General features: G+C 51.1%; 1 protein-coding gene across 2 annotated transcripts in view; it reads right to left on the minus strand.

Moving 5' to 3' along the window:
• The window catches only part of LOC119970129 (paralemmin-2-like), a 446039-nt gene extending 420553 nt beyond the window's left edge, over positions 1–25486 (minus strand). For both annotated transcript variants that reach the window (XM_038804197.1, XM_038804201.1), the window contains exons 1-2: positions 25346–25486; positions 25001–25159 (exon numbers count right to left, since the gene is read on the minus strand). In XM_038804197.1, coding sequence (XP_038660125.1) covers positions 25001–25146 — 146 coding nt within the window. In that variant the 5' untranslated portion in view covers positions 25147–25159; positions 25346–25486. The remainder of the gene's footprint in view (positions 1–25000; positions 25160–25345) is intronic.
• Between the last annotated feature and the right edge of the window lie 205 nt (positions 25487–25691).

Below are 25691 nucleotides of genomic sequence, written 5' to 3' on the forward strand. Positions count from 1 at the left end.
ATTTAGATCATCATCACTTAGCCTCAGCTTAGCGACATTGGCCTGAGTTGTTCAGGTGAGGGTGAAAAGTGTGGCTCTTCACTCAACCCCGATGTACAACACGGACATTTTGGGCGGAATTTTCCCTTCTGACCGCGGAGTGTTGACGCCGTCGTAAAAACCGGACAGTTTTATGACGGCGTCATTGGACCGCTAAGTGTGGCGATCCTCTGCCATACAGGGGGCCAGCACGGCACTGGAGCGACCCGCGCCGCTCCAGCTGCCGTTACCGGCGTCAAACGAGCGCTGCAGATCCGGCCGGCGCAGGGTGGACGCTGAGGTCCCGCCGGCTCGGACCACATGTGAACGGCGCTGGCAGGACTTGGGCTATCTTGCCGGCAATTCGGCCCACCCGCGCGGAGAATCGCCAGGGGGCCTCGTAGAGCGGCCCCCGACCAGCGCCGCGCCAACTGTGCCGGCGCCAATGGCACCGATTCTCTGGTGACCGGACAATCGGCCGACCGGCATTGGGGCGGCGTCGCGTGAATCGCGCCCCTCCCCGGCGATTCTCCGACACAACCCCGGGGTCAGAGAATCCCGCTCTTTATACCTGCAGAAATCGCTACAGTAAGTGGGAACAACGATTAATATTGTGCTTCACCTCCGGAACGCTGCAGGCATTTTAACTTCTAGTTAACAGGAATTTCGTCCATGCAAAGTGCTCAGAATTATCGCATTATTGCTGCTTTGGGAGCCCACAGACCTTCAGAGCAGAAGTGGGCTGGAGTTTCCACAGGTTCACATGAGTACCCAGAATTTAACCATCACCAGAATTAACCATTAACAACTGCCTCAAGTATCAAAAAACAAAGAAAGCTGTTCACTGCCAACCTCGTCATGATTATAAAACCGACTGGAATTAAACTATTTAGCTCAATGCAAAATAATTACTTCTCGACACTGACTCTTGTATTCTTTACAATTAATTTGAATCGTTATTTAAATACCAGATAAGATTTTTATCTGAGAATAACAACATTTGGTTACTTTATGCGATTGACTCTTACTGGTTCCATTCCAAATCCATGGGGATCAGTTTCCCCCATTTATGCCAAACATTAATTCTTGCTTCAACAACTCCGGGCTTTCTATCAAGCCGAAGGCTGTTCAAAGCATCATCATTGATTCCATACTTGAGAGGCCCTTTAAAAATTCTCTCTCACCCCTGGACAGGATGCAAACCAATAACAGGGTATTTTATTTTCCAGCTCCAGCCTCTATCTCTCCATCGTTCAGCCTTTCTCTGCTTTGTCAGGGATATTGTAGTCGCTGCTTTTCAAAGTGCCAACTTAGTGCAATGGTTGCACGCTCGGTTCTGGAGTGGAAAGGCCATGGGTTCAAATGCAAGTCCAGGACTTGAACGTAACATCAAGACTGATACTTAAGTACTGCAGCAATGTGGGCCGGAAGCTTCTGGTCCTGCAGGGGAAGGCCAGCCAAAGGTCCATTGACTTACGGCAGGACTGGAAGATCCCAGAGTTGGGCAGGGCTGGAAAACTCTGGCCATAGAATCATGGAATGGTCACAGTACAGAATAAGGCCATTGCGCCGGTTTCTGCCAGCTCTCTTCAAGATCGACTCAGCCAGTCCCACTCCGCTGCCTTCGTAACCTGGCCCTTTAAATGTTTCCTATTTCGGGGCGGCATGGTAGCACAGTGGTTAGCACTGTTGCTTCACAGCGCCAGGGTCCCAGGTTCGATTCCCGGCTTGCGTCACTGTCTGTGCGAACTCTGCATCTTCTCCCCATGTCGGCGTGGGTTTCCTCCGGGCTCTCCGGTATCCTCCCCCAGTCCAAAGACGTGCAGGTTAGGTGGATTGGCCATGCTGAATTACTCTTAGTGTCCAAAAAAGGTTGGGCGGGATTACTGGGTTACGGGAATAGGGTGGAGGTGTGGGCTTAGGTCGGGTGCTCTTTCCAAGGGCCGGTGCAGACTCGATGGGCCGAATGGCCTCCTTTACCACTGTAAATTCTATGCTTCTGTGATTCAATTCTCTTCTGAAAGCCATGGTTGAATCTGCCTCCACCACACTTCTCAGGCAGCGCATTCTGACCTCCGACTGTGTTCAAAAGCTTTTTCCCTTTGGTCCTTCTGCTATTCCACTTTAATCAGTCTCCTCCGGTTCTCGCCTGCCAAATGGGAACGGTTTCTCCCTATCCTCTGTGTCTAGGCACCCTCTTGATTTTGAGCACCTCTATCAAATCTCCTCTCAAAGGTCACCTCTCCAAGGTAAACAACGCCAATTTCTAACCTATTCTTTCCTCAGGCAACACATTTGCGGAATTCCTTATAACTCCTCGATCGTCACATCGTCATGCAATCATCAAACTTCTAACAGCAAAGCTTGACGGCAGGTTCTCACAACGTCCAAATTTATTGACAAAAGGAAAAGATCTGCGTTCATATATAACATTTTGTGATTTCGGGGTGCGCCCCAAGTCGGCAAATGAAGCACTTCCGATGTGATGCCTCCGTTGTAATGTAGGGAGTGCCTGAACGGGCAGCAGCATGGGTTCAAGAAGGCAGCTCATCCCAACTTCCACAGGGGCTTTTAGGGATGGGCAAGAAATGCTGGGCCTCGCAGCGATGATCACATCGTATGGACATATGAAAAAAACCTGGAAGCCAATTTGTGCACGATAAAGTCCCTCAAACAACACTAGCATAATGGCCAGATAATCAGTTCTTTGTGAGGTTGATTGGAGGACATCAGGGCGAGGTCCTGTGTTGTCCTTTGAATAGTGCCCCAGGATCTTTCATATCCACCCGAGAAGGCAGCAATGTCTCGGCTTAACGTCACAACCAAAACACTCAACTGCTGGGATGCTTACCATGACGTTACGGCTTGTGGGATCTTGCTGTGCACAGGTTGGCTGCTGTGTTTCCCTGCATTCCAACAACGACCACATGTGTAAAATGGCAGGGGGCCAGACTGTCCGATTTCCAGCCTGTGTCCGGAGGATCCGTGGTGTTTTACGGCAAACAAATCGGCGCCACCCCGGCGCCGATCCGCCGACCAATGAGGGGCTAGCAGCCGCGCCACGTAAAACGCCCGGCCACCACGCCAAAAACGGCCTGAGAATTGCCGGGCCCGTAGCTGCGCATGCCCACGGCGACGACCTGCAGTGGTCACGCCGTACAACATGTCGGCGGTCGTGCACGGGCCAGGCCTGCCAGATAGTGGGGCCACCCCCCACCAGTACCCCCCCCCAGCCCTCGCCGAAAGCGCCCCCACCCCCAGTCAGCAGCACGTCTCCCGCCCGTCTGTGGCGGCATGGGCGCATGTGCTTCGCGCCGTGGGAACTTCACCCACCGGGGGCAGAGTTTCAGGGGCGGGCCACGTCATGAGGTGGTCCCAACGGATTGCAACGTTCTCCCTGATGATGCCGTTTTGGAGGGGGCGGAGTATCCAAAAACAGGCGCCGCCCCCCGATTCCATCGTAAACCGGGATTCTCCGCCCGATCGCTGATTACGAAATCAGCATCGGGGAACGGAGAATCCCACCCCTCATTTGCTGCAGTGCTCCTTGGGATGTGCTATCAGTGTGGACGGTGCTATACAAATGCAGGTTTCTGATGTAATTGTTTTTCAGACGTTCAGTACTATTTGAGCTGATGACTGGAATGTTTTGCCAGGCAAGAAAAATTAAGATGGCAGCAGTTTTCATTACTGTCCTTTGTGACTGCACAAATGGTGCATAATAATGTTTGAAAAAAATCAAACTAGTGATTAAGGCGATAAACAATAAGAAGTCTAACAACACCAGGTTAAAGTCCACCACGTTTATTTGGAATCACTAGCTTTCGGAGCGCAGCTCCTTCAGTTGAGTCATCTGATGAAGGAGCTGCGCTCCGAAAGCTCATGATTCCAAACAAACCTGTTGGACTTTAACCTGGTGCTGTCAGACTTCTTACTGTGCCCACCCCAGTCCAACACCCGCATCTTCACATCATGGGCCGGAGAATCGGCGCAACCGCGACACGCCGCCGGCGCGCGATTCTTCGAGGTGCGGAGAATCGGTGCCATTTGCGCTGGCCGTTTGGCGCGGCGCTGGTCGCGGGCTGCTGTCCGCGGCCAGTCCGCCGATTCTCTGGCCCGGATGGGCCGAGCGGCTGTGCGGAAATGGTAGAGTCCCGCTGGCGGCGTTCGCCCCTGCTCGCAGCCGGCGGGACCTCTGCGCGTAGGGTCGGGGGTGGCCTGTGGGGCAGAGAAAAGCACTCCTTCACCGAGGGGGTGTCCGATGGGGTCTGACCCGCGATCGAGGCCCACCGATCGGCAGGCCAGCCCTCTCCCCCCCCCCCCCCCCCCCCGGGCCCTCTTTGTTGCGCGGTCGGTCCCTGAACCCCCACGCTATGTTGCGTCGGGGCTGGCGTGCTGAAGAAGTCTCCCGCGCATACGCGGGTTGTCGCGGCTCCCATTTGGCGCCGGGAAGGGAGGCTGGAGCGGCATGAACCACTCCAACCCCATGCTGGCGGGGCCAGAATCAGTAGTCCCCGCGCCCGTTTCGCACCATCGTGAAAACCTAGTCTCCATTTCGGAGAATCACGCACCATAAGTCAAGAATGTAAAAAATGTTGAAGTGATGGAAAACTGTCAAGGGGCTTGATAGACATCACAGGTGCTTTCGTCATTCTGTAAACTTGGGGTCAGCTTTATGGAGTCCGGATGGAGATCCTGGTCACACCAGCATGAAGCGAGCCGCCCTTCACAGGTTGAGAACGTCACTGGCAAGGCCAGAATGTATTGCTCAGCCCCAATTGTACTTGAGACAATTGAATCGATTGCTAGGCCATTGTGGCGGGCAGTAGAGAGGTAACCACAATCCTGCGGGCCTGGAGTCACGTGTAGGCCAGACCAGGTAAAGGTGGCAGATTTCCTTCCCTTTTTTTTAATAAACATTTTAGTGAGGTATTTTTGGTATTATAACAACAACAAAATAGACAATGTACATGAAACTATAAACATAGTGCAAAAGCCGTCTCATAGAATTTTTTAACAGTACAGAAGGAGGCCATTCGGCCCATCGAGTCTGCACCGACTCTTGGAAAGAACACCCTACCCAAGCCCACACCTCCACCCTATCCCCATAACACAGTAACCCCACCCAACACTAAGGGCAATTTTGGACACTGAGGGCAATTTATCCTGGCCAGTCCACCTAACCTGTACATCTTTGGACTGTGGGAGGAAACCGGAGCACCCGGAGGAAACCCACGCACACACAGGGAGGATGTGCAGACTCCGCACAGACAGTGACCCAAGCCGGAATCGAACCTGGGACCATGGAGCTGCGAAGCAATTATGCTATCCACAATGCTACCGTGCTGCCCTCCCTAACAGGTCCCACCTTTATTAATCCCCTACTCTAAGCTAAAATAACCCCCCCCACTTCTGCTGACGATTAATTTTCCGCAAAGAAGTGGACAGATTTCCTGAAGGATATTAATGAACCAGATGGACTTTGAAGGCAACCCATTATTTCACGGTCGCGCTTACGAATATTTGCCTTTTGTTAATTCCGATTTATTTAAGTAAATAAATTCATATTGCCCAGCTGCCTTTGTGGGATTTGAACTCATATCTTCAGAGCATTAGTCCAGGTCTCTGAAGTACCGTAACCACTACACCTATTTTGAAACCTGCCCTCGATTACCCTGCAGCTTCACTGAGGGTATTCCTCCCACTTGCCCCATCCCAAGGTCGAAGTTGGTGAAATCTCTTTGAGCCAAATGATTTTTTGGAGCAGTGGAGACTTGGGAGGAGATTTAATTAAGATCGACAAAATTGTGTGGCGCCCAGGCAGAGTAGCTAGGAAGGAGCTATTCCCCTCTCAGCGGAGAGATCAATAACCTGGAGGCGTAGATTTGAAGGAGGAGGTCTTGTGGCGCAGTGGGTTAGCATCCCTACCTCTCAGCCAGGGGTTCAAGTCCCACCCCAGACCTTGATGGCCAAGGAAGGCACGTTCATAATGTGTTCGCCACAGGTTGAATATCAACCTGTGAATCCTTCCAAATATGCCAATGGTTGGTGATAAGAGCAGGAGAGACTATTGGTCAGACACCCTTGACGTGAAGTGGTGCCCGCCAAGCTGTATATAAGCCCCTGACAAAAGGCTAGCGACCTGTTCCAGGAATTAATAGCTATGAAAACAGACGAAAGTCTGCCTTCGCACACCACTAGGTGTGGGAAGAGATTGGGAATTTTAGAAACTTTGAGAAACGAGGAATAGCTGTATAGAATTGGAAAGTTAGTTTCACAAGGCAGGCAAAAAAATCCGCATCTTAGGTGATCGGTTATGCTGTGTCTGGACATTCTTTGTCATCCTAAACTTTGCAATGCCAGTATCTTCCAAAGCCATTTCAATAACATCAAAACAGACGGTGGGGCCATCAGTCGGAATGCTCGTTTTAGCTAGCGAGCAATCTCCCAGACCCTGGAGAGGCCCAAACCATTTTATGGTTAAAAATATTTACGGTAAGTATGATTTTTGATGCAGCGCAGGGGCAAAACGATGTCTGCAGTCATTAATTCCTTGATCCTGCTGAAAGTTAAACAAATACGTTGGGCATGTCAAAAATAAGCAATTGTAAAGGGGCCGGTGACAGAAAGTCTCAATGAGGTCCCAGTGGGCCTTATTTAGTTGCCTGGAGTCGATGCGCACAATAGCACAGTGTACTTATAATTGAACTCACAGGACTCGGAGCTGTGAGGGAGTAAAGCAATATCTGGCCCCGACTCCCTCAATGGCTCCCTGGTAAATGCACTGGAAATTCAGTCTTCTATTGAACAATGCAGCGAAAACGAAAAGAGATTGAGGTGGCACAAGGAAAACATTGTAATCAGCGAGTTGTTGCGATCGGGAAGGGGCTACTTAAAAGGACAGTGAAAGCAGATTCAACAGCGATTTTCTAAAAGCAAATTAGATCGATACCTGAAAGGGAAATGTTATGTTCTTTGTTGTAGCCGCAAAGAGAATGAATCAGAGGTGAACAGGTCGAGTTTGTATAACCTAGTGCAAGGGGCTTATTTACAAGATCAGACAGGGTACAATGGTGAACTCCACAAAACCCGTGAAATGCTCTGACATTGAGTAACACATGACATTACACCAACCAATCGTGTTACTCTGACACATAACACCCCCCTCCCTTTATTCCTTCTGTGTCCCCGGCATATTTACTTATCAAACACCTTAACGCAGATCCAACACATTATGCCATAACTTATCTTGTTATAGTAACAGGGGCTGTTTAGCACAGGGCTAAATCGTTGGCTTTGAAAGCAGGCCAGCAGCACGGTTCAATTCCCGCAACAGCCTCCCCGAACAGGCGCCGGAATGTGGCGAGTAGGGGCTTTTCACAGTAACTTCATTGAAGCCTACTCGTGACAATAAGTAATTTTCATTTCATTTCATTCCAAGTCCAGGTGTGGAAGGAGCTGCGCTCCGAAAGCTAGTGTTTGAAACAAACCTGTTGGACTTTAACCTGGTGTTGGAAGACTTCTTACTGTGCTCACCCCAGTCCAACGCCGGCATCTCCACATCGTGGTTACCTTGTTATGTTATGGATACATATGCACATTAGTAAGACAGTCCCTTGGGTGGATGACGTTCAGGAACTTGGCTCCTAGGGGCACCTGGAGTGTCTTCCTATACACTGGTTACATCTGGTGAAACAGATTCAGGAACAGTCTCTGGTTGTGTGGATGATTCTATCGTAACAGATCCCTTAATTTCAGCAGTTGTAGGCCTCAAGTTGGACATGTCACTGTCCAGACTCTCTGTGGTGAAAACATCTGGTACAATTCTGTACTCTCATCATATGCAGTCAATAATTCGTCAATGGGCCGAATCCAAATTCGTTCATCGTCAGATTGTACAGTATAGGAAATCGGATCCATTTCCCTAATACAATTGCTGGAGTCCATTTTTCACCTGAGGTGTAATTTCTCACGAGGCTCTGCTTTTGGAATGTTCTGTTCTATCCACGTGTCTGATGTTGCTGCCTGACTATCTCTGAAGTTGTAGGGGGAGTCAAGTGGTCGAACTGTGTGTGTAGTTTCCATTTGAACATCAGCACAGCTGGTGAACTTTGTGTCATTGTTGAATGTTCTGTGTTTCTGTATGTCATTAGAAAACCATTGACACATTTGTCGCTCGAAACCTTCACTGCATGCTTGAGTGACTGTGCGAATCATTCAGTTAAGCCATTGGTAGCTGGATGGTGGAGGGCAGATTTGATGTGGTGGATGCCACACCCCTTCAGGTAGTCCTTGAACTCAGCTGATGTGAACAGAGTACCATTATCATTAACAAGTTGTTCAGGTTTCCCCAATCCTGCAAATACCTTGTCGAGCCGTTCTATGGTCTTTTCCGTGGTTGTCTATTTCATGATGGCAAACTCTGGCCACTGGCATCAACCATGACTAATCCAGCATATTCGACATGGATTTTTTTGCCCTGGCCTAGTTGGCCATTACCCATGGATGCAAAGCTTGTAGTGAAAGTACATTTCTCAACGCAGTGCAGGATAGGTATAACCCCACCTTCTCCTCTACCTGGGCCACCAGAAACAGCTTCACGCCAACTCCTTCATTTGAACTACACCGGCTTGGCCTTCATGCAGCTGCTCCAGCATTCTACTTCCCAGACACGGCAGAATGATTACTCTAATACCCCACAGCAATTTTGCACTATCAGCTCAAGATGCTCCAAGGTGGAGTTTCAAGTCTGGATTCTTTCATTGCTCTTATGTTAGCGCCTTCCTGAATCATGTCCAACACTTCCCCATCACTGGATCTGTTTGGGTAAATTTTCACGTCTGAGAAGACATTACCAAACATTTTCCACATGAGAAAGATAGAATATGTCATTGACGTGTTCATCAGATTCGTTTTTCATTTGTTGGTTTTGTTGATCAGCGGAAGTCTGGACAAAACGTCTGCGTTTGTGTGCCGTTCAGACCGACGATATTCGACGACATAATCGTGTGCCGACAGGATTACAGCCCAACTTTGTAATTGACTAGCAACGAACAAAGGGATTCCCTTATTTGCCCAAAGATTGTTGTTTAGGGACGATGGTCGGTCAGTAGAATAAATAATGGTGGAAACTTCAAATACCAAAAACAATTTTGAGATCGTCTTCCTCAAGCTGAGCATAGTTGGGCTCAGCGCTCGTCAACGTCTTGGAAGAAAATGCTATTGGTCGCTCTTCACCTGAAGGCATTAGATGCGAGACAACTGCTCCACCCCATTGGGTGATGCGTCACAAGCTGCAGCTTCAGTTATAATGGACCAATAACTCTGATTCCTATAATTTCTTTTGACACTTTGGTAAGCGCCAACTGTCACAATCTTTCATTCAGAACCAAGCTTGTGTGTTTCAAAGTAACGTGTGTTAATGTTTCAGTTCTGTTGCTAAGTGAGTGATGTACCATCAATTGGACGCGAGACACGATGAAGATCCAAACTGTGGCTTTAATCAGCTAGTTGTTAGCCCGGTGGTCGACTACAGAGAAAGGCCGACCGCCGGGAAACCTGGGTACTTATACCCCGCCTCGGAGGCGGGGTCTACTTGCCTCTCGACCAATTGGTGAGCAGTCACATGGCTAGTCCCAGCCAATCAGACGAGAGGCACATGACCAGCCAGAGCCAATGGGAAACCAATGTTCTGCACCAATGGCAGTGCTCCCACTCATATCACCACAGTGAGGTAGAAACTTTCTGTAGTAATTTAATAATCCTCGAAACGGCCTTCACCGAGTCACGTTCCGTGATCGTGGAGCATCCAGGATCTCCTATATCTTCTTAGGTTCTTTGTGAAAACAATCTTGGTCGATGATGTGTCCAAGATAGTGAACAAAAGATTTCTAAAGTTTGAACTTTGTTTTCTTGATGTTACGTAATTGCAACCTCGCAAAAGTAATTTTTAGGTTCTTTACCTGTTCTTGGCAATGTAAGAAACTTTGCCACAATTTTTGCATTTATTCTCCTTGCTCCAACAATCTCCAGTTATGTGCCCCACTTGGTTGCAGCGATGATCTGGTAGGTTCTTGGTGGACCTGCTTCTCATAGACTTCACCTTACGGACTTTAGCTCAAACATCTATCCGCAAAGCTTCTCTCGCAGCGAGTCCCATAGATGTTGCGATTGCAACAGCAGATCTTAGGGTTAATGTAGCTTCAATCAGCCATTTCCTTTGGATGGCTTAATTCCTGACGCCACAAACGAATCGATCGCGAAGTGTATCATCCAAAGTCTGACCAAATTCTCAGTACTCAGTGATGCAACGAATTGTGAACTTTTTTTCCGCTTCCTCCTGTGCACAATGGTGAAAGTGGAATTTTTCAGCTATTAATAATGGATGGGGAAAGAAATGTTCTTGCAACACTGTCATTAACTCATCATGTGACTTGTCTCCAGGTTTATCTGGGTGTACTAAATTCTGTAGCAACACGAGTGTTTTCCTCCCAACTGAGTTGAGAAAGGTCGCAGTGTACAGGTCTGCTGGTGCCTGATTGGCTTTAAGGAACGACTGGGACCTTTCCTCATAAGAGTTCCATGTCTCCTCCTGCTCATCCATGACGCCTTTCCTTCCTGCCATTATTGGATGACGGCTCCCTGACCTGTGCGACTCAGCCATCAGACAGTTTTCCTGCTGCTTATTTTCTCTCTGTTTAAAGCAGACAAACCCATAGTGCGCAAGCAGGCCAGCTGTTTCTGTGCTTTGCTATTGATTCCTGAGCAGTAGGTTGCAGAGTCGGCAGCCCTGTAGGATCGTTTTCCCGCGGTTCGTTTCAGGGCCTCGTGCGCGATCTCTGCAGCTCCACCCACTACAACGGCAAGTGGGCTGAAAACTTTGATCCTGCGTTTGAAGTAAGCTCCCAGTAATTCGCAGTTGTCTGAAAGTTCTTTTGAAAAACCCTTTTACTTGCACTCGCAACTATCGTGATCTACTGGACAATTCCACAATGGTGATTTCACCTTGGAAGCTGACGATATTTCTCCTGACCTCACTCCCGATGGTGTCTGGGTCTAGACCTTTCCCGATGTTTCCTTCCTCTGGCTCACAAAATCGCTCTTGAAAGGTTACTTTACTCCCGTTCCTTTTCACGGCCCAGACCCCGTCGCCATTTTCTCTTGTATTATGTTCTCTGTTGTAGCCGCAAAGAGAAATAATCGGAGGTGGCACACGGCGAGTTCGTACAACATAGTGCAAGGGGGTTTATTGACAACAGTGTTCTTCAAACCTGGGGGCGCGACCCGCAGGTGGGTGGCGGGCAGGGTGTCGGGAGGGTCGCGAAGCCGTCCTTCACGGCGCTCCTAATCGTGCAAATCCCCGCGCAGCATCCGGCTTTTAATAACGGCGGCTGCAAGCGGCCTTCAAAATGGCCACCAACATGTAAAAAAATCGGCCGCAGCACGATCATCTGCGAGCATGCGCAAAACTATGCGCATGAGCGCCAATGATTGGGCACGCATGCACAGTGTGGCCACTATTTTTTTAAACGGTCGCAGCTTTTTGTTTTACAAGTTCGGGGGGGTTTTATTAATTTTATTCATTTATTTTATTCATTTAATTTTTATTTTTTTCATTTATTTATTCATTTTATTTTTTTTACAAGTTCGGGGGGGGGGGGGGTTTATTCATTTTATTCATTTCTTTTATTTTTAACTTTTTTTTACAAGTTCGGGGGGGTTTTATTTGATAAAATTTTACAGGAAAAAAATTCAGAAGTTTGGACAGATGGAGACTCCATACTTTCCGACACCGGAAGGCTTCACCTTCATCCAACAGGTTCCATTGGAGGAGCGTGTACGACGGCCAAAGGGACCCCAAAACCATTTCCTCCATTTTTATCAGCAGCAAACAAGTTAAATGAAAATGGTGGGTCGCTCAGGTCGGCCGGCGTGGGTCGGGAAGGTCGGCCGGCGTGGGTCACGAAGGTTGGCCAGTCGGTAAAAATGGGTCCCCGGAAAAAGAATTTGAAGAATACTGATTTACAAGATGCTGTTCAAACAGGGTACCATGGTGAACTCCACAAAAGCCCACAGAGCGCTCCGATGACATCAATGCGTAACACTTGACATTACACCAGCCAATGGTGTTACTCTGATACATCACAGGAAAAGAAAATACAGATCTGTGGGAGCGCTGGGGCAAATTGGATAGCTGTACTTAATCCTATCTTGCAAACTGCACCCTGCCAGTGTCGGAAGGTCCTCCAATGCTGTTTCGCTGTGTAACTTCCCCACTGCTCACACCTCTCACTCAACTGCGTAGTCCTGCCCATCGCATCTCCTCCTGAAACTCATCAACAATAACTCTATCCCACAGCCTCCTCCTTTTAGCATTGGGCCGACTCTCCTGGCTGACATGTCATGGGATGTATTATTATGAACAGAATCAGGCCATTCAGCCCAACTGGGTCTGTGACTTGCCTCTAATTACTTCATCCCCCTCTCTCAGCGGAGAATCCTCTTTCCCTCATCTATTTATCCAGCTTCCGCTTAAATGCATCCTGTGTTAGAGCAAGTGCAGAAACGCTGGTCGCTGTTATTGTACAGTAAAGCTGATGGAGCGACTGAACGGAAGCTCGTGAAATAGAGATTGTGATGACTTCCATATTGAGGGACAACCCGTAGACTGGCTTGTGCAGCGATTGGAACACGATGGCATCATTGTCAATTATTTTTGCCTCAACTCAACACGATTTGTGTCACAATATACGACAAACATGGAAAAGGATTGGCAAACAATTTTCTCCGTGAAAAGTTAATGGCCCTCGAAATGAACAGTCTGGTGAGTTTTGCGTTGGAACACAAAGAGTAAATTGATTAAACCAGGAGACAAGGGCAAACTGCTTTCAATGGTCCTTTATTCTATTATTCTGACAGGATATCACGCCCGGGATTCTCCCGTTGCTGGGATTTTGTGTTCCCGCTGGGAACGGACCCCCGCCCACGGGTTTCCTGGAGGCGTGAGGTGGGTTCAATGCGAATTTCCTTTTTTTAATTTTTAAAACAGATTTAGTGTACCCAATTCATTTTTCCAATTAAGGGACAATTTAGCATGGCCAATCCACCTAGCCTGCACATCTTTGGGTTGTGGGGGTGAAACCCACACTGTGCAAACTCCACATGGACAGTGACCCAGGGCCGGGATCGAACCTGGGACCTCGGCGCCATGAGGCAGCAGTGCTAACCCACTGCACCACCATGCTGCCCCCAATGGGAATTTCCATTGACAAGTGGCGGGAGCAGAGAATCCCGCTGCCGGCGAAAGGCACGCCACCTCCCGCCACTAGAGACACACAGCTGGGAGACCAGAGCATCCGCCCCATAAGTCAAGATATTAAACCCATTATTTTCAGACCATAACTTCATAAAGCATCTCCAATTCACGTGAATTTCATTCGGAACTAAAGCTGAGATTTATAACCTACAGATTTGTGATTAATCTCAAGCCCTTCTTTAGATTAATGCCTTGTTTGTTCTGTGAAATGAAATGAAAATGAATGAAATGAAAAATGAAATGAATATTACTCCAGCAAAAGTGAATTTATCTCTTTGGTCGACAACTATTTTTCTTGCATTTGTAAGTTCTTCTCACGTTTTGGGATTTATGTTGAGGCTCCAGCGAGGGTCTTTGGTGTAATGCAGGGTACGATATGGTTGAACTTAGGTCACAAAAGGTTAAACGAACGGTACGCCACAGAGAAGCAATTCTCACTACTTAAGCCTCATTTCTGTACAATTGACGATAGTGACCCCATATCCAACGGCCTCTCATGATTCAACGACCTGCCCGGCAAGTGCTCACGCTGGCGCCGATTAGTACTCCTTCTAAAAAACGTGAACCTGGCGGAAGGGCTCCTGTGGGTGGCCGAGGAAGGGAGTAGCCATCTTCGCTCCCAGGCAAAGAGCTGGGCTTGACATCCCAGTGGGGGACCCTCCGCAGGGGTGGGCGCCATGGGGGGAGGGGGGGTGGAAGGGTGTGCTGGGGGGCAACCGGGGTGGCTACTGCTTGTGGTACCACCATGGCAACCCCTGGATCATTTACCCATTGCAGGGATGACCCCTTCTCTCCCTGTCTGCCCCACCGCCCGCCCATAGCCCCCACACCACCTGCTGTGGCCTCTGGCTGCGCGGCTGAAGGCTATCGCTCAGAGGGAATTGGCAATCATGGGTAAATGAGCACTAAGCACATGCCAGGCAGATTCCCGTGAGTGGGCGGGCCATGTGGCATGTGGGAGTCATTGCCTCGCATCCCAATCACACCTTGATACCTGGACACTGCGGGAGGCAACACCACACACACAGCAGCCAACATCCGAACACCCAGGGGCTGGGACACAGCTCCGGGGACATGTCCACGGCCGGAGGGTGGGAGAGCATCATGGGGATGGGGGGGAGATGCCTGCAGAGATGGCCAAAGCGTCCGGTGGTCAGCAGGCAATGCAGGAGGAAGCGACAGGGGCCATCATACTGGTTTTGCAAAGTGTTTAATGTGTTGTACGAACCCTACTCCTGATGATGCCGTTCCCCTCCACCCTCCCCAATCCCCACCCCCCTCCCCACCTCCCACCCCTCCCCTGGTGCCCTCAGAGATCCTCGACATGCTCGGCCTTCCTAGCTCTCCCGCTACGTCTTGGTGTTTCCCCGGGATGCGCAACTGAGGTGGGGGCAGCCAGCTGCTTACCTCGTCCTGTGGCCTTCGATGCCCCTCTGGCGGGCATCCTCTGGGGGCCCTGGGGCCGGAGGGCTCCGGCTCACTTGTCGGCGGCACATGCACATCTGTGCCACCCTGTCCCAGGTGCTGTCTGCGAAACGCGACCTCATTAGTGGGGCGGAACTCGGGGGAGCTGGTGGCTACCGTCACCACTCCATGGGACAGGTGCCTGACTTAATGTTTCTGAAAGAAGTTACGAAACTGCAGTGTTAATTCTTTATGATCTGGCTGCAGAAATACTGTTAAGGCTTAAATTATTTCAGGTCGGAGGAGCCATCTGTCAGTTGATCTATCAACATCCTGGGGTTACCATTGACCAGAAACTGCCATATAAATACTGTGGCTACAAGAGCGGGTGAGAGGCTGGGAATCCTGTGGCGATTGATCCCCCCAAAGCCTGTCCACCATTTACAAGGCACAAGTCAGGAGTTTCATGGAATACTTGTGTGGTGAATGTGATTCACACCGGATTGTAATCTGTATATACATGTGTCTGTATTGTAAGTGCAGTTGCACTACCTGTCCTCCAGGGGGAATAGCTCTGGGAATGCTCGAGTTGTACGGGGCTTCTCCCTTGGCTCTGCCCAGGACTCCTCCCCCGGAAGCTGCTGTATAAAAGCTCAGTGCCACATGGTCAGCTGGCCAGTTCACCAAAAGTTCAATGGCTAACCGGCTGGCTCTGTTGTGAGTATATTAAAACCGCTATTCTTCCTACAAGCACGTGTCCGTAGAATTGTTGGTTCCAACAACTTGCCTGGATGAGCGCAGCTCCAACAACACTCAAGAAGCTCGACACCATCCAGGACGAAGTAGCCCGCTTGACTGGCACCCCATTCACCAGCTTGAACTTTCCCTACCTCCATCACTGGTGCACAGTGGCAGCCGTGTGTACCATCTACAAAATGCACTGCAGCAGCTCGCCAAGGATCCTTCAACCGCACCTTCCAAACCAACAATCTCTACCACCTAGAAGTACAGGGGCAGGGGGCAGCAGGGGAACACCGCCACCTGGAGATTCCCCTCCGAGCCATACATCATCCCGACTTGGAAATATGTCCCTGTCGCTGCGGCTCCCTCCCTAACAGCACAGTGGGTGTACCTACACCTCAGGGACCGCAGCGGGTTGAAGAAGGCGACTCACCACCACCTTTGCAAGGGCAGTGAGGGGCGGACAGTAAATGTCGGCCTGGCCTGCGACACCCACATCTCATGAATAAATAGTGACAAAGTCAAGATGTTGAACCGAGGCCCTGTCTCTCCCGTCAGCCCCATGTGAAAGATCCCATGGCACTCTTTTGAAGAATGTCAGGAGAGGTTTTCTCCAGTGTTTTGGCCGACCATTATCCCTCTGTCAAAAAAAACCAGATGATCGGCTCATTATCACAGAGCTGTTAGTGGGAGCTGGCTGTGCACAATGTGGCTGCCACTTCTTCTCCATTACAACAGCGAAGACACTTAAGATGTTGGCTGTAAAGTATTTTGGGATGTCCTGAGGTTGTGAAAGGCGGTATATAAACGTACATCTGACTTTCTATCTTTGCTTTAATGTTACAACATTGCCCATTCATACTGTGCTATACGATTCGGAGCAGAAAGGCTCCAGGCTCTTGCATTTCGCAATAGAGGACCGTACGTAGACCAACCCCCGACTCGTGGGCAGAGAAATGAAACCTGTTGTACAGAATGCTCCCATACATCTCCGTTTGACTTATTCCCCACTCCTCACTGGGCCCTTTGCTTGCGTTGTAAGCTATTTCTGTCAGCGGCCACTGTTTGTTTGAACAGAATGTAAGTCCAGTTCCACATTCCACATGATGCTGGTGATTTGTTGCTTTCTAAATCGAGCAGTGGATGGGCTATTTATCTCAGGCAGCTCAGACATTCTTATATGATTTGCCACGCTGACTCCATTTCCCATGCATTCTTGAACTCAAGCATGCGCTACAGGGTGACATGCTCAGCATTCTGTTGCTGTGACTCACGTTCGGAGCCCACGAACCGAGTGACTGAAGATTTACAGATGTGAAGATTAAATATCCAGACAATAGGAAGTTAGGGAACTAACAATGGCCGTGCGTGGATGTGACTAACCTCAGTTTCACATCGGGCCCTTTTCATATGAGTTTGTTACAACCCACGTGGGTCTCACGGGGTACGGGTGATCCACTACCCCATGGAGCTCACAGAGTACGGGTTCCCCGATTAGGAGGCGGGGGACCTTTAACTAAGTCAATGTGCCTTTGTATAAATAGAGTCGGCCAGTCAGGCACCCACTAGAGATGACCCAGTAGGGAACGACTGGAGGTCTACATTATAGTTAACGTGTTAAGTAAAAATAAGCGTTGTTATTCTCTACAACCCGGTGTCAACTCTTTTCATTGCCCTTTACAAAATGGTCAAATTAATTCCACAGCACACCGTTCTTCATTCTCTGCCTGTTGTAATGATCGAAAATGAGAGTCGCATACTTTCCAAACGTAGGGCGGAATACTCCGATCCCGCGCCAGATCGGAGAATTGGCTGGGGGGGGGGAGGGGGGTGCAAATCCCAGCGACGCCGCTCGGACGCCGGCCCGCCGATTCTCCGGTGACCAGTCGGGTGCCGCTCAGCGCTGCTTCCCCGGGCGATTCTCGTGTGGTCTTACCCGGCGGGACCTCGGTGTTCTGGCTGCGGGAGCGGCCTGGTGGGGGGGCTGGGGGGATCCGACTCCGGGGACGGCCTCCACAGTGGCCTGGCCCGCGATCGGGGCCGACCGATGGGCGGGTGGGCTAATTCGGGGGGGGGGGGGGGGTAACCAATGTTCCTCCGCGCCGGGCCCCTGTAGGTCTCTGCCATGTTGCGTGGGGCCAGGGCGGCGAAGGCAACCCACGTGCATGCGCAGACTCCCGCTGCCCGTGGCGCACATGCGTGGACCCGCGCTGCCCGTGCCGGCGCCGGCATCGGCAGCTGGAGCAGCTAAAACCGCTGGCTTTGAAAACAGACCAAGGCAGGCCGGCAGCATGGTTCAATTCCCGTACCAGCCTCCCCGAACAGGCGCTGGAATGTGGCGACTAGGGGCTTTTCACAGTAACTTCATTTGAAGCCTACTCGTGACAATAAGCGATTTTCATTTCATTTTCAGTGCCGTGCTGGCTCCTTGTGCAGCACAGGATCGCTGCTCCCAGCGACCCGCTGACGCTGTCGTAAAACGCTCCGGAGTTTACGACGGTGTCAACACTCTGCCACTGGATCGGAGAATCCCGCCCGTAATGTTTATATATTTTTAACACAGGGTAGCGATTAGGGGGTAGAAATTGAATAGATATCAGAGAATAGAATAGAAATCATAGAATCCCTACACTGCAGAAGCAGGCCATTTGGCCCATCCGGTCTGCACCGGCCCTTGCTCTGATAGGTCACCCTACATTGGCCCAATCCCCCGCTCCTATCTCTGTAACCGCACCTGGACCTGGGGGTGTTGGAGGGATTTCCCTTTCTGTGGTTGGGGGGGGCAGTGGTCTTTCCCTTAACCCGCACATCTTTGGACTGTGGGAGGAAACCGGAGCACCCGGAGGAAACCCAGGCAGACACGGGGGGGAAAGTGCAAACTCCACTTGGAGTCACCCGAAGCCGGAATTGAATCCGGGTCCCTGGCGCTGTGAGGCAACGGTGCTAACCACTGTGCCACCATGCCTGTTTTGTAGCCTAAAACTACTGCTACAAGGGCCAGATTTGAACATCAATACCCAAGAGCCCCTAAAAGAGGCATTTTTCAACAGTGTCTTACATATTTAATTGGGAGGCCTAAGGCTTGACTTAAGTTCCCTCAGAGACACTGGGCACCAGATGAACGGCAGTGCTGGATTTTAAGGGATTGTCCAATAATTGGGCTGAGTGTCCCAATCCTGGGCTGTTGAGGCCGGGGCACGGCTTTCTGCCCCCCCCCCCCCCCCCTGTATTCGCAACACTGGAGATTTGGGTGTATGCAGCCTGCACCTGAGCATGCGAATGAATGAATTAAATGAAAATCGCTAATTGTCACAAGTAGCCTTCAGTGAAGTTACTGTGAAAAGCCCCTAGTCGCCACATTCCGGCACCTGTTCGGGGAGGCTGGTACGGGAAGCTTGAACCCACAGCCTCTAACTGGAGACACAAGCGCGACTGATCGAGTCAAGGTGGTAACAGTGTCGGAGGTCAGTGGGTCGCAGTCTGTGGCAGCTGGGGACATTATTCCTCAAGTCGTAAGCTGACAAGATTCCATTCCTTTTGGGAAGTCAAGTGCTTCTAAAATACAAGTGATCCTACGCTCCTTTGTTTAGAGATGGAGAGTGTTTTGCTGTGACGACTCCAGACAGTCTACACACAAGTGCTGTTTTCTACAGTTGTTGACCTGCAGCAGACCGCATTCAATTCATTCATAACTGAAGGGTTTGCTTCAAGTTGCTTGGGTTGCAGAGGCTGTTGTTGGAATGTTGCCAGGCACTGCATTTGCCAGCAGCTGTGTGGAGGAGATGGGGGCTGCATGAAGTGGACAAACCCTGTGGTTCAAGCGTAATTAGAGCGTCGTTACGGTTACTTTGTAGCTTCCAGTGCCCTGGCTCAGTGTGTAGAATGCCCTTCTCCGTCAGAAAGTGGTGGGTTCAAATCCCACCCTGCTCACGCTTCCAAGTAACAATTCTCAGTCATCTTTTCAAACTGCTCCATTGCCTCGCCATGTTCTAATCTCGGCCACCTCCTTCAGTCTCCTGGGGGGGTAATCTGGTCTCCTCCAATCCTGCACCCCTGCTGGGCTGCCACTACTGCCGGCTGTGCCTTCAACAGCTGCCTGGGCCCGTAGGCCCCGGGACTCCCTCTCTGCTTATTAAAATTTAGGCAAAATTCTCCGACTCGCGCCGCTGATAGCGGAGTTCCCGGTGAGGCGGGAATCCAGCATCGGGGAAAAAACGGAATTGGCGCTGGCTGCCGATCCGTTTCCGATGCTCCGCACCCTCCCCCCCCGCCCCCCCCCCCCCAACCACGCTGGTGTCAGGATCGAGGTTCGCGCCCGCGCACAAGCAGGCCTACCACCATACTATCCAGGTCCGCGTGATTCTCTGGTCCTCTGTCCCAGGAATCACGAGGGCGAGATTTATTGCAGGTATGGATGAGCGTGGTCCTGATATGGTGGGCCTCGCGGTGGGCCAAGGGGCAATTCCGTAACCGAGTTGCACCCAAAGTCCAACCGAGGGCCATCGTCCCCCTACATTGAAAGGTCTGCCCCCCCCCCACCGCCCCCGCCAGAGACCCCATAAATAAAGAGACCCCTAAATAAAAAAAACACAACCAGAGACCACTTGAATAAAGAGAGACTTCCAGAGAACCCCTAAATACAGAGACCCCTTGAATAAAGGGATCGCCACAAACCCAGCAGAAAAGAGACCCCCGTCTGGAGGCTAGAGAGCAGTCCAGACAGAGGCAGTGAAAAAGATTACTGTTGGAACACTCACCTGGGCAATACCGAGGGCCATCGTCCCCCTACATTGCAAGGTTTGCCTTGCTGGCTCAGAAACAGGAAGCTGGCCATTTCCAGCTAACCACTTCAAAAAAGCACTTAATTCTGTTTGAAGTGGTCCAGGAGCTGTCAATCAAAGCTTGATGTTTATAAACATTGTGGATGGAGCACTTTAGTATTACTAATCGTGAAGGAAGATGAATGAAGCAAAGCTGACAGCTGTGTGTGTGTGTGGAAGCTATCAATCATAGCCTAGTAAGGAAGTGAATGAATGGCTTACGGCCCAAGGGACTGAGGGGTTTAACACTGCTGACTTGTTTTCACCTTCCAGGAATGGACTCGAGGTGCTTCCTGTTTCTAAGCCAGCAGGTGTATTGTCCAGGTGAGTGTTACAACAGTAATCTTTTTCACTGCCTGTTTGGACTGCTCTCTAACTTCCAGACAGGGTCTCTTTTCTGGGGGGCTTACTGACAGGCATGTCTTTTTGGGGGGGTCTGTGGGGGGGTCTCCTTACTTAGGGGGTCTCTGTAGGGAGGAGGGCATGTGTAGGGTTTCCCCCGTACTTGAGGATAGGGGAGGGACCCAGAAAATCCAGGATGGAAGGCTGAATTGTGATGCGGGGGTGGGGTTGTAGCCAGCCCGTTCAAAATGGCGGCCCAATAGCAGGGTTCCCTTGGGAATCCTTCGCAATCCTCGCCATGCATAACTTTGCATGGCAAAGGATTGGGAATCGCTTCATGATCTGCGCACCCAGCGGGAGTGCCAATTGGGTGCAATTGATCTCCGGCAGGAGAACGTAGGGCAGGATTCTCTGATCCTGAGGCTAAGTGTTGATGTGCGGCATCAAAACGCCCTCAGGAGCAGCGATTCTGACCCGTACAGGGGGCCAGCACGGCACTGGAGCTACCCACGCCGCTCCAGCTGCCGATGCTCGCGTCAGATAGACGCCGCGGGTCTGCGCATGCGCAGTGGCTCACTTCTCCGCGCTGGCCTCGACACAACATGGCGTAGGGCTACAGGGGCTGGCGCGTAGCAAAAGAGACCCCCAGCCCAAGAGGCCAGCCCACCGATCCGTAGGCCCGATTGCAGGCCAGGCCACAGTGGAGGCCCCCCAGGGAATCCCAACATACTATTCTCCGGCTGGCCTGGGCTCAGAGAATCCCGCTCTTAGTCTCTCAAACGGAGAATTTCACCCCTTAACTCTTTGACTAAGCTTTTTCCTACCTCTTCTAATATCACCTAACACCAAACTTAGTTTGATAATGCTCCTGTGGAGAGCCTTGGGATACTTCACTCTATTAAAGGCACTAAATAAATGCGAGTTGTTGCTGTAGTTTCTATGATAACATTTGCAGCAGTGATTTATCTGGAAAGCTAAAATAGTGGATGGAACATTTCCTGCAGACAATATGTCAACTTGGAGTCCGCTCAATATAATGGCAATGGTTACAGAAAGGGAGTGCTACGCAAATTCACCAGAATGATGGGCGCAATTCTCCCAGAGGGAGACAAAGTGCCGACGCCAAAGTGAAAACCGGAGTATTTCACTCCGGCGTCGGAGGCTGCTCCTCGCCCCCTATTTTCCCACCCCCAGGGGGCTAGGAGCGCCGGGCCTTGACGCCCGCGTCAAAGCGGCGCCGCGTAAATGACGCGGCCGGCGGTGCTTTAATGACGTCACCTGCGCATGCACGGTTGCAGTCCTCCCCTCCGCCGCCCCGCAAGACATGGAGGATTGATCTTGCGGGGCGGCGGAGGGAAAAGAGTGCGTCTTTCAGAGACGCCGGCCCGACGATCGGTGGGCACCGATCGCGGGCCAGACCCCTCCTGAGCACCCCCCTGGTGCTCGATCCTCCCTCCCCCCCCCCCACTTCAATGGCTGTGAAGCACTGTGAGACATCCGGTGACAGTCAAAGTGCTGTATAAATGTCTTTCTTCCTTTCTATAACTTGAGTGGCTGAATAGGTGGCACGATAGCTCAGTGGTTAGCACTGCTGCTTCTACAGCTCCAGGGTCCCAGGTTCGATTCCGGCCTTGGGTGACTGTCTGTGTGGAGTCTGCACGTTCCCCCGTGTCTGCGTGGGTTTCCTCCGGGTGCTCCGGTTTCCTCCCACAGTCCAAAGATGTGCAGGTTAGGTGGATTGGCCGTGCCAAATTGCCCCCAAGTGTTCAAAGATGCGCAGGTTAGGCTACAGAGGGGAAGGGTGGGGGAGTGGGCCCAGTGACAGAGACACAATTTAATACATAGGGCGGAATAATATGAGGCGGTGGGGGGTGGGGCGAGGTGGAATGAAGCCCCTTTCCTCTCAAAACAATGTCACTGTGGAGCCAACATGCTCTCCCGACCCACCCTACCCCATAACCATAAAGTGCTGTGGGCTGGATTAATGAGGGCCCAGTGGGACCTCCACTCCTTCGCTGGGGGGTGGGGGGGGGGGAGGTCCTGCCCTCCAGTGGTCACTGACAGGACTGCGAAAGAAAGAGAAGACAAAAGCACATGGACCTCCCCCCCAACCAAGCAGGTCAGTCTGGGGTTTTGGGCCAGGAGGCTTTGAGTAGATTTTTTTTTTTTTTTTTAAATAAATTTAGTGTACCCAATCATTTTTCCAATTAAGGGGCAATTTAGCGTGGCCAATCCACCTAGCTTGCACGTTTTTGGGTTGTGGGGGCGAAACCCACGCAGACACGGGGAGAATGTGCAAACTCCACACGGACAGTGACCCAGAGCCGGGATCGAACCTGGGACCTCAGCGCCGTGAGGCGGTTGTGCTAACCACTAGGCCACCGTGCTGCCCTCGGCTTTGAGTAGATGAGGGAGAAGGGTGGAGTGGGGAGGGGGTAGGTTTAAGGGAGGGGAGCGGGTAGGGAGAAATGTGGGAGGGGGGGTGACTTTAGGCAGCCCCTTGAAGAGCGAAGCCCCCCCCCACTTTTCCTTCCCTCCCTTTTAACATTTCAGTGAAAATACCGGGCTCCTCGCTCCCGCCCGGTTGCTCACGCTGGACGTTACGTGGCGTGGGCAGTGTATTCTCAGCGTCAAATGGCATCATACCAAATCTAATCGAGCCCTGATCATTCATTTCAATATGTCAGGGGTGTTGCCACTTTTGGGGCACACTCCCCTCTTAGCACCCCCCCCTATTATGTGGGTGAACTTGGGGTTGGTCGGAGAAGGTGGTGGGGTGGGGTGTTGGGGAAACATGCCCCCCAGGGGCACCAAAAACTCAGCCCACAGAGCGCAAGATACTCAAGTAACCGTTTCGTTGCTCCTCCAACTTTGACAACTCTTCACAATTGCGGAGGGAACGCAGACAATCGTAGGAATTTTAAAAGCCTTGGTGACCTGCTGGATTTGGGATTCAGTACGATTAAGTTGATGCTGTGCAGACATCCCATCGCCATCAAATCGGAATCCAGTATTAAATAAACATGGAAACATTGTCAGCAAAATTCCTCAAGTTCATTATTCCAAGGGCCTTAAATGAAAGGGCGAAAGGTTTGAATAGAGTAACACAGGAGGAACTGTTTCCACTGGCAGCAGGGTCAGAATCCAGGCAACATGCACTTAAGTTAATCGGCAAAAGAACCAGCCAGGGATATGAGGAGAGTCTGGGTTTTTTCAGAGCAGCGAGCTGTTGTGACCTGACGTTGACTGCCTGAAGTGGTGGTGGAAACAGATTCGAGGATGACTTCCTGAAGAAGATTGGATATGGAATTGTAAAGGGGGTGGAGGGGAAGTTGCAAGGTACGGGGAAAGGACAGGGTAGTTGGACTGATTGGATAGATCACCCAACGCGCTGGCACAGACAGAATGGATTGAATGGGCTTCTTCTTTGCCCTGTGACTCATAGAATTCTCGAATTTACAGTGCAGAAGGAAGCCATTCAGCCCATCAGGTCTGCATCGGCCCTTGGAAAGAGCACCCTACTTAAGATCACGCCTCCGCCCTATCCCCGTAACCCAGTAACCCCAGCTAACCTTTTGGACACTAAGGGGCAATTTAGCACGGCCAATCCACCTAACCTGCACACCTTTGGATTGTGGGAGGAAACCGGAGCCCCCGGAGGAAACCCACGCAGACCCACGGGGTGAACGTGCAAAATCTACACAAACAGTCACCCGAGGTTGGAATTGAAGCCGGGACCCTGGAGCTGTGGGGCAGCGATGCTAACCACTGTACCACCGTGCCTGCGCATCTCTGATCCTACACCTTGCCCCCACCCCACGTGAACGCGTTGACACTGGTTGAGCAATCGTACATCCCTGGAAGGCTTCGGACGCCACATTCAATAAAATCCGTCCCGAATTCCAAGGAATTCAGGGCAGGATAGTAGCGGAATGGCCAGGGAAGTAATGCTTATTTGATTAATGACCGACCAGTAGTTGACCGAGGCCATTTATCAAATAGTCAGCGCGTTTCAACTTCCGAAGGTAGTGGCTGCAAAAGTAATTTGATTCCCCGACCTAATTGCCAATCGGAAGACGTATAAATTGAACTTTGTTTTCCTCTTACCTCGCTGATTAATTCCTGCGTGTACGCCCCTGTTTTTATTAATCTTGTGTGCACCAGATGGGTTCTGTTGCTACAGTACTGGGTGCCACACCTGGATGATCCCAGCCTGTCGGTTTTAACGAACGCCCACTGCCAACTGAGAGCAATTTAAACCCGGCAGCGAATCTTAAACACGCTGCGCGACACGAAGGGGGGGGGGGGGGTGGAGGGGGGGGGGGGGGGGGGGGAACGTGTGTACAAAAACGGGACTTACTCCACTGGTGGCGAGTCCCTCCTCAGACGGGCGTTCATTCTGGTGGCTGCTGGTGCAAATTCGCCGTTGCCTTGACAAAGCCTTTTTTTAATCGCAGCTTTCTGTTCCTTCCTCCGCAGGGACAGCTGAGGGTACCTACCCAGCATCACTCAGCGAAGCCTGGGGGAGAAAGGTGGCAGTTAGATTTTGCCTTATTATTGGCACAGATGACAACTGCAGTGCCCGAGACCCCCCCCCCCTCCCCCCTCCCCACACACACACACACACCCACTTTCCTTCGAATACAGCAGTCTAGCCAACTAAACTAAACTCCTCGACTGTGCAGCCAGACCGACATCCACTCACATCTCCGTTGTCGCAGCCTCTCCTTTATTTTCTGCCACAGAAATCCCTCCCGGGACTCTTGCTCGGAAATCCTCTCCCTCCCGCTCGGCACCCCGAGTTAAGGATCGCCGGATCCCGGCAGCACACACAGGGCGAATGGTCCATCGCACTGGCAAACTCACAGAAACGCTGATCTGTTCCTGACAGAATGCCGGGGGAGGGGGGGGGGGGGGGGGGGCGGGCAGCAAGCCCTTCTCGCTGATCAATAGAGTGTCAATACATGAAAACATGCTCAGTGTGTAACTCTATTGAATAGAGAGCACACTGATACCATTCTCGAAGCCTTGCATCATCATTTTCCTGTTTG

Source organism: Scyliorhinus canicula, chromosome 8 (assembly GCF_902713615.1).
Source record: "Scyliorhinus canicula chromosome 8, sScyCan1.1, whole genome shotgun sequence".
NCBI classification, from domain to species: domain Eukaryota; kingdom Metazoa; phylum Chordata; class Chondrichthyes; order Carcharhiniformes; family Scyliorhinidae; genus Scyliorhinus; species Scyliorhinus canicula.